Source organism: Centruroides vittatus, unplaced genomic scaffold, assembly GCF_030686945.1.
Source record: "Centruroides vittatus isolate TY-2023 unplaced genomic scaffold, ASM3068694v2 scaffold_1172, whole genome shotgun sequence".
In the NCBI taxonomy this organism is placed as follows: Eukaryota; Metazoa; Arthropoda; class Arachnida; order Scorpiones; family Buthidae; genus Centruroides; species Centruroides vittatus.
This window is the reverse complement of record NW_027122672.1, coordinates 119235-133299: the sequence shown is the minus strand read 5'-3', so window position 1 is coordinate 133299 and position 14065 is coordinate 119235. Positions and strand designations below refer to the sequence as shown.

General features: G+C 33.2%; 1 protein-coding gene across 1 annotated transcript; it reads right to left on the bottom strand.

Moving 5' to 3' along the window:
* Positions 1-777: 777 nt before the first annotated feature.
* Positions 778-11453, bottom strand: LOC136986795 (apoptosis regulatory protein Siva-like). Its single transcript, XM_067284411.1, has 5 exons — positions 11321-11453; positions 7320-7450; positions 2400-2525; positions 1148-1283; positions 778-1012 (listed from the first exon to the last, which is right to left on the bottom strand). Exons 2-5 carry the CDS (start codon positions 7435-7437, stop codon positions 961-963), a joined length of 432 nt encoding a protein of 143 aa, XP_067140512.1. The 5' UTR covers positions 7438-7450; positions 11321-11453; the 3' UTR covers positions 778-960.
* Positions 11454-14065: the final 2612 nt, after the last annotated feature.

Sequence of the window (14065 nt, the reverse complement as noted above, 5' to 3'; positions counted from 1 at the left end):
CGATCAATGGCTTATCAGATAAACTACACACTTATGAATACCTCTTAATGTAAATCTGACCAGTTAATATTTAATTTGGATACTAAATAGACTACACCATTCTTTCTAGGCATTCCAGTAGTCATAGTTGAAGTGCTATCTTCCCGTGCGACGTTTACGGTGTCATTATTAAAGTCTTCCTATTGGTGTAATTTTTACAGTCCTAGTTTCTGCAACAGTAAAAGTTGAAAATTTCAACTATATATTTTGTCAATTTCAATGGTAAAAGTAAAGCTGTTTTATGTTCCATTGACCATTTCCACACTTGAATACCAGGCTTACGTTTTCATCTGTAACTTGCACACTGCAACAGGCACAGTGCGATCCTCAGGGATTTTTTCTATTTCCCAATCATTATCAAGATCCTTAACCATATTTACATTGTAAATAATTTATAATGATTTCACCTGTTCAGCAAGAAGTTTAAGGATATGAATGATCAATTTTTAGGCTGATTATTCATGGTATTTGTATTTTCTTTACAAACTTAGACCAACGTTCCACCCGTTATTATGTCGAAACAGTGTCACATGTCCCTTACTATAGAAAAGTTACACATGCCTGCATTACAGAGTGTATAAATTGATAAGGTTTTCAAGTAAGTGTTTATCTATTGAGTAATATGCACTCTCGGAAGAATTGAAGTATAAACTGATATTTTAGCATTGTATTTTGTGTTATCAACAATTCTTTTTTATTTGAGATGTGAACATATCACAATTTAAAACTGTTTTTAATATTAAAATTTCATTTCGATACAAAGTTATCAAATCTCTATGTTACAAATAATATTTGCTTTTAATTTTATTTAACTTGTAGCGAAATCTAAATATTTATTTCTAAGGATTTAAAATATTTTATAAAAATTAATTTAAAATGAACTTATTTACATATATTTACAAAACGACTTGTCGGATGATGTTACTTCTGCAAACACGTCAAGCATATTGCAGTGTCTTCGTGTTTATCGTACCTGTAGGGATATAAAGCAGACATTAAACAAAGTCTCTTCTATAATGGATATCTTAAATTTACATAAAAAATTGTATATCATCTTAACTTTTTTATAGATAATTTATAAACTGATAGAAAACATTTATATACTAACTGTAAAACAGAACACAGATGACAGAATTTTCCATTACATGATGTGCATACACAAGAATTTAAAGCAGTCACTGTGCGATCACAAAATGAACAAGAGAGAGACTCGTAAGGATTGTTATTCATGCTTTTATTTAAACCTGAAAAATTTACAAGTAATTAAGATCTTGATATCAGGATATATTTTCCATTGAAACCTGTTAATACATAAGAATAAATCAGAAAATAAGGTCACAAGTTCATATTTTGTATGCAATGTCTTTTTAATGCAAATAATTGACTGTATAGATTGAAATCTCAATTGAAATGCCATTTTTCAATGTGCTCATCAGATCAAATATTCAGATTACTTGTTGTTAGGTTAATGAGCATAATAAATTCTCATCTCTAATGATTCAACTGTGTAGCGTGACTACGTTTCATCTCTTCATGATAAAAAACAATGTCCAAGCGATCTTTCAGACGAGAGAGAAGAATCATTGGGAGCCAGGTCTGGACTAAGAAAAATCACTCTCAGTATACAAGGAATAACTTGAGGAATGACTGAAAATTTCCCATTGAAACTTGTGGTAAATCCCAAATTCTGTGCTTTGTATGGATGAGCATTTTCATGAAACATAGCATGCTATGGCTCACTTTGGAGACATTTCATATCAAATGAATTTGTATGTACTGCAAGCAATTTTAGCAAGAGATTGTGAGTCCCAATACACAAGGAGCTCTGGATCTCAGTGATTTTTATCTCTTCCACACACTAAAGATATTGCATATATGTTGTTCGTATGAAATGAAGAAATGAAACATTCACTCTCTAAATAGTTAAGTCACATCCAAATACAGGAATGTTATGGTAACAAAATGGATAAGTTCATTAAACACAGCACAAATGTCCAAATATTTTTAATGATCATATTGAAAAATAGTACAGTGAACTCCCATATAATGTTCTCCCCTGTAACATGATGAAAAAATTGCAACTAGTACTCATACAAAATTCTAATTTTGTCTTCCAGTGGTATACATTTTCTCCTTCAACTTCTAGGCCTAGGTTTATAATGCACGTCTCAATAATGTGATTTCCTATAATGTGGAACGTATCCCCACGTTGTACAGGACTCCGCTGTATATGGGTTGATGATTGTGTACATTGAAGGTATTACATACAAAATATAGACGTCAATACCTAATTTTATGATCCACTCTTGTGTATTAAATAATAAAATGTAAATTTTTATAGATAAATTACAAATACTTACCAGAATGTTCTTTAGATTTAAGAAACAACCAATTATTCTGTTTGGATGGAAATTTGCTATTTACAGAAGAATTTAATTGAGAAAATTGTTTCTTCATTCCATTAAATAACAAATCCTGTGTTTTATCTGTTAGAAAAAAGATGACAACGTTAATAAACTGATAAAATATTTTTGAAAATCAAATTAAATTATTGCAAAAACTGAAAATATTACTTCAATTACCCGAATTGACGACATTAAACGTTTTACTGCCGGAGAAGTGTGGAAGGTTGTCGTCAATTCAGATATATATATAACTATTTTCACAATATAATAATTATTTATTTCGTTACTTTATGGACAAACAAATATGTTTAACAATAATTTTACAGGTAAAACTATTCTAAAAACAGACATTAACTGACTGAAGTCTGAAAAATGAATTCAAAATAGGATGGTGGCCTACTGTTCTGGGAGACCAGGGATTGAATTTGGATGGATAGAAAAAAACCCTAAGAATTTTTTGGGGTGTCTGTCCTGATATGTCAGGTTCCATCTCTCACTACTCAGCTGAACTGATAATGGGCTTGATAAAAATAGGCCACTTAGTGCCCACAGAGTAGGGGAAAAAAGCACATTTTGACAACTCAAAATCTAAGATTTGAGTAAATTTATTTCATGCCCAATATTGTGTGTATTCTGTTACATTTTCAAGGCCTCACATTAAGATAAAAGTGAAACAAAATAAACATTTACCATATTTACTTGCATATAAGATGATATTGTATATGGGACGAGGTGTGACTTTAAAGTTCAAAATAAAGAAAATTGGATTTATTAATACAGTTCTAATTTTGTTTCATTTAATCACAAATAAAATATCAAATGCATGTTAAATGCCCACATTATCCCACAAAAATTACTGGCATTTTAAACTTTAAGGAAAAATCTTGTAAAATCGACTGAATTTGTTCGTAAATAATCAGGCTTTAATTTGGAAATATCAATTAAGAATTACAAATGAATTTGACAAGAGAAGGACGCATTAGGTGCCTAATGCCTTCCTCTAGTGTCAAATTCATTTGTAATTCTTAATTGATATTTCCAAATTATAGCCTGATTATTTTACGGCAGTTATGGATGTCTATTTGCTATGCATCGGGTTTCAGTTAGCGTTTATATTTGTATAATTTGTTCGTGTAAATGTGAGGACCATAATGGCCCCGAACCCCACATAAAGTTGGACAATCGGAAACCTCTTTTTGCCAATTCTTAACAGTCGAATCTACTCTCCATTGATTACACTTAAGAGTTTCTCTAAATTCTGATTTCCAAATAATAATGTTTTCACATGGGAATGGATTAAAACTTATATCAGACTCCCGTGTGATTTTGGAATTTGAATTCGGAATTCAATTCAGAAGCTTTACTTTTTCTATTGCTATTCATCTTTACTCCTAACAATACACAAGAACAATTGAAACAACTCAGATAAAATACTTTTGTTTTTAAACACCAGAGGATGAGCATCCAGTAAAAAATGCGAATACATGGTTTACAAGCAAAAACACAAAAAGTCCTTTGCTCGCACGTATAGGATGACCTAGATTTTTGAAGCAGTGAAAAATAAATAAAAACCTCGTCTTATACGCAAGTAAATATGGTAATTATGCACTCATGAAGAAACATACAAAACATATAATGCACCAGTGTCTTTGAAACTATGACATATTTGGTTTATTCGGTTACAGTAATGCGACACATGCATGATCTGCCGAGGAAAATGCCTCCAGGGAAGACTTATAGGAAACTGCCCCTATTTAGGTATTACTAACATGAAGAAAACCCAGAAAACTCCACATGGTCAGCCCATTGGCAAGGCACGAACCCATAACCAGTGTTCAGAGCTTTTAGTCACTGGTGGTCAAAAAATTTTAACATATTTCATAGCTTAAGTAATGATTTTATTCTTAAATGCAATCTGCAAACCAAATTTTATGAGTGGAGCTCTCTTTTTAATTTTCAAAGCTTTCTAGAAACTATATTGCATACAAAATCCCACCTACTTTTTAGAAAAACTTTTAGCCTCTTTATTTTCCTCCCTCATTAGAAATTATTTCTGTACGATTTTATGATGCCAGGAACCAGAAAATTTGTCACCTTTGCCCTATATTTCCTATAAAATAAATTTCACCTTATATCCTCCTGTCAACATTATACAAGTCAGTTGTGTTACCAAATTCCTTGTCGTCGAATAGAAGTCTTAATGTTCATCTAGTACTTGCCATGAGAAAAGTTTTGGAATTAGTAGTCTACAATTACATGGGTTAAAAATCTAGCGGAAGGATTTTTTGACAAGGAAATAAAAAAAAGCTTGTGCTTCTATAGAAAAATTGACCCTAATGTGGAAGTGATCATGTTGAAAAGGTGTAAACTTTGGCAATAAAAGAATGTCCAAACTGTTTGATGTCCTTTCTGGTCAATCAGAAACTTAAAAAATGATTAAAACAAAAATACTTATTATTTATTCTTGTCACTTAAAAACAGTACAAAGCATTGGAATTTTGTTAAGAGGCAATTCGAAAAAAAGCACTGTCCAAAAAAGAGTTCTTTAGAGGGCTAACTTTTATTTAGGAAAAATTGAGAAGCACTGGTTTAAATATAAGAATAATAAATAAAACCAACCCAATAATTATTTCAAATATCAAATGAACAACCAGATTCCTTTATTAGGCTACTAGACTAAATAATTTCTAAACAATTTGGTGGGAGACAGGCCATCAGGCTGCCATCTCATGCTAAATATAATTATAAATAAATTAATTAATTTAAATAAATTTTAAACTAATCTAGAAGAAAAGATTGGCCTGGAGCTGAACTCAAACTTGCAACACTTGCTTACTGTGTAGACGCATTGTCAGTTACGCTACTCGAACCTCCATCGGACCTTTGTAATTATTATATTTAACGAGATGACAGCCTAACTGCCTGCTCCCTGCCAAACTGCTTAGCAATTTATTTATCCTAACAGTGCAATAAAGGAATTCAGCCGTTCATTCGATATTTTAAATGAAAGTCTCAGAAACGTATTGCTATAGTGATTTATAATAAAAACAACATTTTGTAACATTCTCTACAAACCTAAAAAATCTGATTGATCCTTTAATAATAGATAAAATTCAAAATTGAACATTATTATTTGATGTAAGTATTAATATGACATTAATATTAAGCTAGGTTTTACATCATAAGGTAAAAACTACTTAAAAACTTCATGAATATTAAATTTTTTCCATCAAACATATTCATTGAGAAATGTTTTTAATGGAAGAAATCATTTACTAAAGGTGAAAACATTTTACTTCAAGTACGGATTTAATTTTAAGAACAGTGTTCTACTTAGGGTTTACAAAGTTTCTTCAGTAATTTCTAGCTCTGTTGAAAGGCTTGTATTTGAATGTATTTTTTTTGCTTAATTCTTTCCACCCTGCGAGCACTAAGAGAACTTTTGTTTTCTAGCAAGCTCATTATAGGTGTAGTCAAGCGCACAATGGGTGGCTGGATGGTGAGGAACGGGGCCTAACGTATCCAGAAGACCACCCCAAAAAATTCCTGTGGTTATTTGATCCATCAGAATTCAATTATGAATTCCAAGAGCAGTAGACTGCCACCTTAATTGCTTGGCCATTGCCTTCCAGTTTGGGGTTACGACAAAAATTCATAAGAGCCCGAATATGGTACGAAACAGATTTTGAAGGTTGGAAATATAAGTTTTTCTAATGCAGTAAAAGCTCGATATTGCAGATCCTGATATAAGAGATGGCCAATGTTTTCGTTTTCTCTATGAGCAACAAGTCTTGGAATTGTTGTGTAAAGCAAAGCCATGGATTGTAAAATAACATGAACAATTATTTATTTTGACATGGTCACAATGCCGGGCTGCAATTTTTAATTTATAAAATTTAAAATATATGCTCTTCCCCTCAAATTAGTAGTGGTTTGCCCCTGTAGATCATACTTTCCTTTAATAATGGAGTTGTGCCAGTCATCTACATAACACACCTTTTGGGAAAAATTTTTTAATTGAAATAATATGACTTTCGGTTCGCATCAGAAGTTTGTATATAGTTAATCAGTGCCTCCTGCTCGAGGTTTCCATATCTGGTCTCGTCTTTCATCTATCTAACTCCTCTCTCAAATGGATGACAGTGGGAATTTATAGGTCTACAAATTTTTCAAACTGCAGCCCAATAAAAAGATTTAGATTTCAAACAAAAAATAGATGTAATTCATCAGACTGAAGATGGAAACGTTCAATCTGAACTTAGTAAATTGTCTCTGAGTAAGCAGACAATTTCAGACGTTTGGAAAGCAAAAGATAAACTACAACAGGCTTTCATAAACACAACAATTCTCTCAAAAAAAGTAAAATGTAAAGTCTTTTACTATCCTTTATATAATTTAGATTGCACGTGGTAAAATTTTAAAGTAAGAAAACTACAGGAGTAGCAGCCTATTTTAGTCTTTGTGTAATAAACACTTTAATCTAACAGTAATTTTTTTCGTGTACGCAGTTTTGATGCAGGTGGCACTTACCCTGAAGTTGAAAACCAGCGTAATTGAAATCCATTCTAATGTGATTCTACTGTATAGTAATATACTTTTTGATAAAATGGATGAGTCCTTAATAAAGAATAATCACAATAAAACAGACTTTCTTTACATCGGACCAATTTCTTCAGTTCCGCGGTGATTCATTATATTAAACTTTTAAAGTATAACGTTTGTTTAAAAAGTCTTTACAAAATTATCACTGTTTGTGTGTAAAACTATCCTAAATTTGTCTTGTAACTATGACAGTCATCAGCTTCTTGAGTATTGAATAACCTGCAAACTTAAGATCCGATAAAAATACGAACTATCAATTTAAATATAACTTACCGTGTACAAATTTCATGTTATCTTTCCAATTTACACCCATGTTAACTTCTTTGATTCCCACGTGGGTTTTAAATTGTGGAGAAAAAGTTTCGCCGAAGGGATTTAATCGCTTGGGCATTGCAAAATGAATTCTACAATAAGAAATAAATAAAACTTATATATTGTTTTGCAGGTTTTAATACAAATTATAGTATACAGCATCTAAAATTTAATTATTAAGAATTTCAAATCGGATATTTAATTAAATGTTATGAATTATAAAATGAAGAAATACTGTTGACCTTCAACATAACAGAATAATGGAGAAGCAATGAATGGTTCAATAATGCTGACCGTCTGTTGTGTTTAAAGATGTCGCGGTCAATTACAAAATAAATTTTATATGAAGTATGACAGACATTAACAGCTTATGTGATAAATTCAATGGAAATAAATGTCGCACGTCCAAGCAAGGACTCAAACAACAGCCATCAATATGCTCCTGATAGAAATTCTGCACATTAATAAGTGCAGTCCAATATTCTCAAATACTGTATTTTCAACCCGACATATGCCTGGGAATAAGCAGATTTGACCTGTTGTTTCCAAAATCCATTATACAAGGAGTTGTAAAGTCAAGAGATAGGATAACATTTGCACATTTATTTGATCTTACACAACAGAAACATAACATATGTTTAAAAAAGACAGGAAGGACTTTTTTAGTAAAGTATGTAGAATATAAAATTAAATTACAAGATTCATAATTTATACATTAATTTTAATTCAATTATTATTATTATAAATTATAAAACTTACATAAGATTAAATATTAGATAAATATAATTAATATAAATAAAATATGTTTCTTATGAGAGCTGTAAGCTGCAAAATCTTTAAGGAAAACAATTCAAGTTTTTAAATTTGGAAATAAATAATAATATATACCTTTAATTTAAGATCTAGAAATAAAGATCCTAAGCATTTGAACATTTGATGTTGAATTTATCTGATGCCGAAGAAGACTCAAAAACATTTATTACCATATTTTTTTGGTGTACAAAAAAACTAATTTTTCCACGAAAAGCCTCATTATGCAACTTAGACTTAATAAATTTCGGATTATGTTAAAGGACTACCGGATAAATATATCAAGAGAAAAGTTTTGTAGTTATTGCAGTAGCAAAGAGGAAGAGAATCTCTTAATACACTTGCTTGGATCTTGTCAAGTGATAGGCTTATATCAACTAAAATGTTTTGTACTAGGAGAAGATTTCAAGTATAATCATTTGAAAAATGAGGACATGTGAAAAATTACTTTATTTAAGATTTTCTCCTTCTCCAAATCTTTAGAATTTTTGTGATAATTTATTACTATGTATATTTAATAACATTATGTAATTAAATTGTTCTTCCATTGTAAGAAATAATTTAAATCTCTTATACTTAATCATAGCCTTTACATAACCCAAGAATTTGGCAGATCATTTGGAGTATTTATCAGACATATTAGCAGTAATTTTTTTTTTTTTTTTTTTTTGTTTCTGCAAATCGAATTCTCATTCCAAGATGGTTCATTCCACGCTAGAAGAAAAGATGATGATGATTCATGCTCCTTAACAGTAAATATTGTACAATTTTTTTGAATAAACGTTATACGTAAAACATTGAGCTTTTTTTTGCGTGGAATGCATTATCGTATTTTACATTAATTTCTATGGAAAAAATTGTTTCGTATTACGAGTAAGACTCTGGAACGAATTATGCTCGTTAAGCGAGGTTCCACTGTAATTTAGAAGGTTCCGAAAGAAAAGAATCAACCCAAAGCAAGACACATTTGCAATTCCTACTTGACGTGCAGAGTCACCTCAAGTTACGCTATCTGGACCTCTATGTGGTCTTAACTGCCAGAACTGTTAATTTAGATACAACCACACTGGTTACTCGTAGTGTCAACTAGGGTCAACTACAGCACCCACAGCCTGTAACTCCCAGCCTGGCACTCCACTAGCTATTGCTTTATCCCAGTATGATACATATGTTATGGATAAAGTGATCAATCGGGCATTATTAATAATGACCAAAAAGGGCACGCAGTCTGATAAATATTGATTAATTTATCAAATTGACCAGTCATTATGAATACTGCTATCACCTAGTCAGACAAAGTGATGATAATAAGTTGAGGAGTGATCATCCGACATACGCTAGCCAATCGGCACTCTGACTTGCGTGTGCGTATCGTGATTAGTACCAAATTTTAAATTTGATTTAAAAAAAACCTCACTTTATTTCATTTAGAAATATTTATTTTTTGTGAATTATTTCAAAGTACTAACTGCTTTTCTTCTGGTAACTTAGAAGTAACTTTCATTTTTGACTCTCACTTTTTGTATCATTGATAAATATGCTGATTTTGTAAAAATTTGGTTGTTCTCACCTTTTACTGCTATTAACTATTATTATTTTGGGGATACTATAGATTACTATCTATGGAATTTCGGGACTGAGTATATATCTGAACTGAGGGGACCGAGACAAGTTCAACAATACCCTACTTTTGGACCGGAGACGAAAAATAAAAAAGTTATCATACTTTTTTCGGTGATCGCGCGATGATAGGGAGTCGCGTCGCTCTCCACTAAGTCGGCCTTGCTATCGCAATCGAGAGTCCCGTTGCTTGCCGTTAAAATTGCCTTTAGTAGACGTTTCCCCCCTTTTTTTACTTTGTTCAAGAACTACCGTGAATCAATCACTAGTTTAGCACATGGAGGCGTGTGGTGGTGCCCATACGAGAGGTCAGTCGGACCGCCATGTTTGCTGCCATAAGTAACATTAACCGAAATGGCAATCGGGCAATGATCGGAAGTTGCGTCGCTCTCTCCGCTCTCGTATCGCGTGTTTAACCCTCCGGGAAATGACCGTAGTCCGACGTCATGGTTTGCAGACTTTACCGCAAGATGGCAGTACTAGCAACTATGGTGCCGTCTTCGTGAGAGCATTAAAAAAGTATGGTAAGTGAAAAAGTATGATAACATTTTTATTTTTCGTCTCCAGTCCAAAAATAGGATACCGTTGAACTCGTCTCGGTCCCGAGTTCCAATATATAATCAAAGTCCTGAAATTCCATAGATAGTAATCTATAGTACACCCATTATTTTTTTTACGTAAGTGTTCTGTGTTAGTTCTTATTTTTTATTGTTTTATAGTTTATATTAAAATAAATGACCAAAAAAAAATGTTATTGTTTATGTGTAACCCTCTTTCTGACACAAAAAGTCGATCTACCGAAAACTACCAAAATCTACCGAAAATTTCCTAAAGAATCTACCGACGGCAAGCAAATTGGCGTGGCAACATTGGTTACAGCTAGCAATAGATAGCGCAAATAAAAGACCCTACTAAATGTGACATCAAATCACAAACATGTTAACAAACAGTGCTACCGTAGAGGGCATTCAGCAGAAAAATACTCAACGGCTCCAGAACTGTTGAGTCTGCAAAACACAGCCATAGTCTATTCTCCACTCTGCATCGCTCAAGGCCAGCTCTCACTCGCCTCAACCTCTAACACGTGCAGTCCTGCACTGCAAGTCCCCACACTCTCCTAATATATAACATGTACTACACAGTCAAGTGGGCTAATCAGAGCCTGGTCACATAGACTTGATGGAAACGAGAAAACTGTAAACTCGTCGGGTAAAAACACTAAAAAGCACACTTCTCCACTCAGAATCGCCCAGAAACCACCACCACTCGTGACATTTTACGTAACTAGTCCCTAATTAGGAAAACAGTAGACCCATTCCTGAGCTCGTACCTAAATCATTGATTCTGTAATATGTAATGCCTACATATTTACGCAACTCAAGACAAATAACACGGAAGTCATTTCTTTATCGACATTTAAAATATATTTTACATTATTGAAAAGCATTAATTTATATAATATTCATTAAATAAAACCATACAAATTTATAAAACGTCCACGTAGTAAGAATAGACATTTAACAAATGCTCACCTGACATTAAATATAATTGAAAATAAATCAAAATCAAAGTTACTTTACGTAACCTAAAAGTAACGTGTTGTCCACATATACTGTAACTCCCGCCATTTTTACAGTGTTGCCACTTTTACAGATTGATTTAAAATTGAATTTTAAATTTATAATATAACATATAAATATAAAATTGAAATTAATTTTGATATATAAACATTATATCACTATAAAATTCATTATAAATTTTAAAACCAAACGACATAAATGTTAACTAAACAAACAAATATATTTTTACATTTTATTTTTGTAATAGTTTAAAAATAAAATTAGATAAATACATACAAGAACTTATGTTTTTCTTTTAAATAAATAAAAATTATTTCCTCAAAATTTCTGGCATTATTTAATCTACTGTTGTTTCACCTAACCTTATGCTGTTACGCACGTAAATAATTTGGCAGCCGAATGGCCAGAGGTCAAGGTGGTAACGTTTAATAAACTCATACTTGGTTGAAGTCTTTGCAGACGTATAATTTGAAATTTTATATGAAAATAGAAATACGGTAGGACCTGCTTAAGGTGATCACCCTTGGAACCAAGACAATAGGTATGATTAATTACAGTAAGTCCTCTACTTATGGACTTAATCCGTTCGTAGCGGTCGTTCGCAAGTAGAAAAGTTCGTAACTCGAAAAGACGATGTTTGGCGCAAAAACTCAAATACAACGTTGTTTTTACAATTATGTAATGTTTAGGCTACTTGAATAATGTTGAATTAAGATTGTTAAAAAGAAGTATAAATTCAAATCAATCACATGTACATTATTTATTAAAATTACTCATTTAAAACAACTACAAATGTACATATGTATGTACTGTAAATGTTTTAACGTAAAACTTCAAAAATAAATTTGACTATACATAAAAAATAACCAACTGCACTTTAACCCGTCATCTGTCGGCTTTGTTCGTAACTTCGAAAGTTCGTAAGTCGAATGTTCGTAAGTAGAGGACTGCCAGCGGCCGGATGGCCGAGCGGTCAAGGTTAGCAGCCTACCGCCCTGGGGGACCCGGGATCGAATCCGGACGGGTCGAGAAATCCCCAGGAATTTTTCGGGGGGTGGTCCGTCCGGATATGTCGGTCCCCGTCCCTCACCACCCGGCCGCCCCATTGTGGGCCTGGCCGAACCCATAATGGGCTTGCTGTAAGAGGCCCTCTTAGTGCCCACAGGGCGGAAAGAGTTACAAAAAAAAAAAAAAAAAAAAGTAGAGGACTGCCTGTAATACTTTGTAGCCTGAGGAAATTATTTCTCATATTTCAGTTTTTAGAACATTTATCTAATATGGAATGAATTTAGAGTCTCACGGTTGCTGTTGTTGAAGCAATTTCTGTTAATGGAAAATACTACAATATGTGGGAGGCAGATGTTGGCCTCTTCTTGTCGACGCCACCAGGACATGTTTTGGACTGTTAGCCACCTGCGTGCTACACATATTTGACCGCCCCTATCAATGCTGATCGCGAGTAAATTCCAAACCCACGAGAGCGTACTATCGATAGTTTCGTGTAGTTGACAGGGGGTAAAAAAATCCATTAAAATATTTGATATATATATTAATTTTAATTTTATTCACATCAAACCTCCCCGTTGATAATAGGCGTCTTTCTGCGCCGTCATGAAATAGAAGCTGCAAACTAAAATGAAATTTTTCTTATTTATTATATGAATATGTGTATATAAAAATTTATTTAAATTAAAATTAAATTTTCAAAATAAATTGCGCGAGACCTCTTCCGAGGGACAAGGGGCGCACCGATTCTACTTGCTCCAGGGCGCTGAATATGTAGCTACGCCACTGTCGGCATGTCTAAAAACAGAAAAACAGTAAATTACGATACGAGAATTAGTTGTGTTAAAAAATGAAACAAAAGAGTTCTTATCCTCGGAGATTTCGGAAAATATTTACTCGTACGATAAATGGCCCCTTCCTCCTCTTCGTGGTAATGTTGGGGAGGGACAGTGGCGTAGCGTAGTAGGGGCGGCAAAATTTCACAATAAATACACAATACACATTATACCTGTACAATACACAATAATGTTGATTGTTCTTTGCCGAAAAGTTCTTTAGAATTACTCTATATTTTAGTCTTTTGAATTGAGATACCTAAATAAGGGGGCGGCAAAATTTTCCTCCGACCCGGGCGGCTGACACCCACGCTACGCCACTGGGGTGGGAGATTCTTTTCCCTCCCAAATGTTCAACATTATTACCTTTATCAGATAGTCTTTCTTCCCAAACAGTGTCATGAGGAGAGCGAAGGACCTGACCTAGCCTAGCCTAACCTAACCTGACCTGACCGTAGCTCAATCCTCATAACAGCTGTTTGGTAAGAAAGGTCGGCCGAAATTTAAATTTGAACCAACTCTGGAGTTCTAGATTGCCAGTGAGGCGCAAGACTTAACCCACCATAGATTGTGTTTAAAAAAGGATACCAGAGGGATTCCCCCTAAACATCTAAAAAAATGTTTGAAGTCAGTTCTATACATGTATACATGGAACCCCCTAATCGAAATTTGCTTGTGGCTCTGTGAATTTATAATCGCGCCATTGCCGCCCATCTTGCCCACCCCCGTATCTGGTTCTCACAAGATTTAATGAATGGCTACTGTGTGGCACATAAAAGGCTCTAGAGTTTAAATTTTTTTATTTTAATTTGTAATAGCCTTGTCTTGATCCTAGTTTGTAATAGCCTTCTCCGAA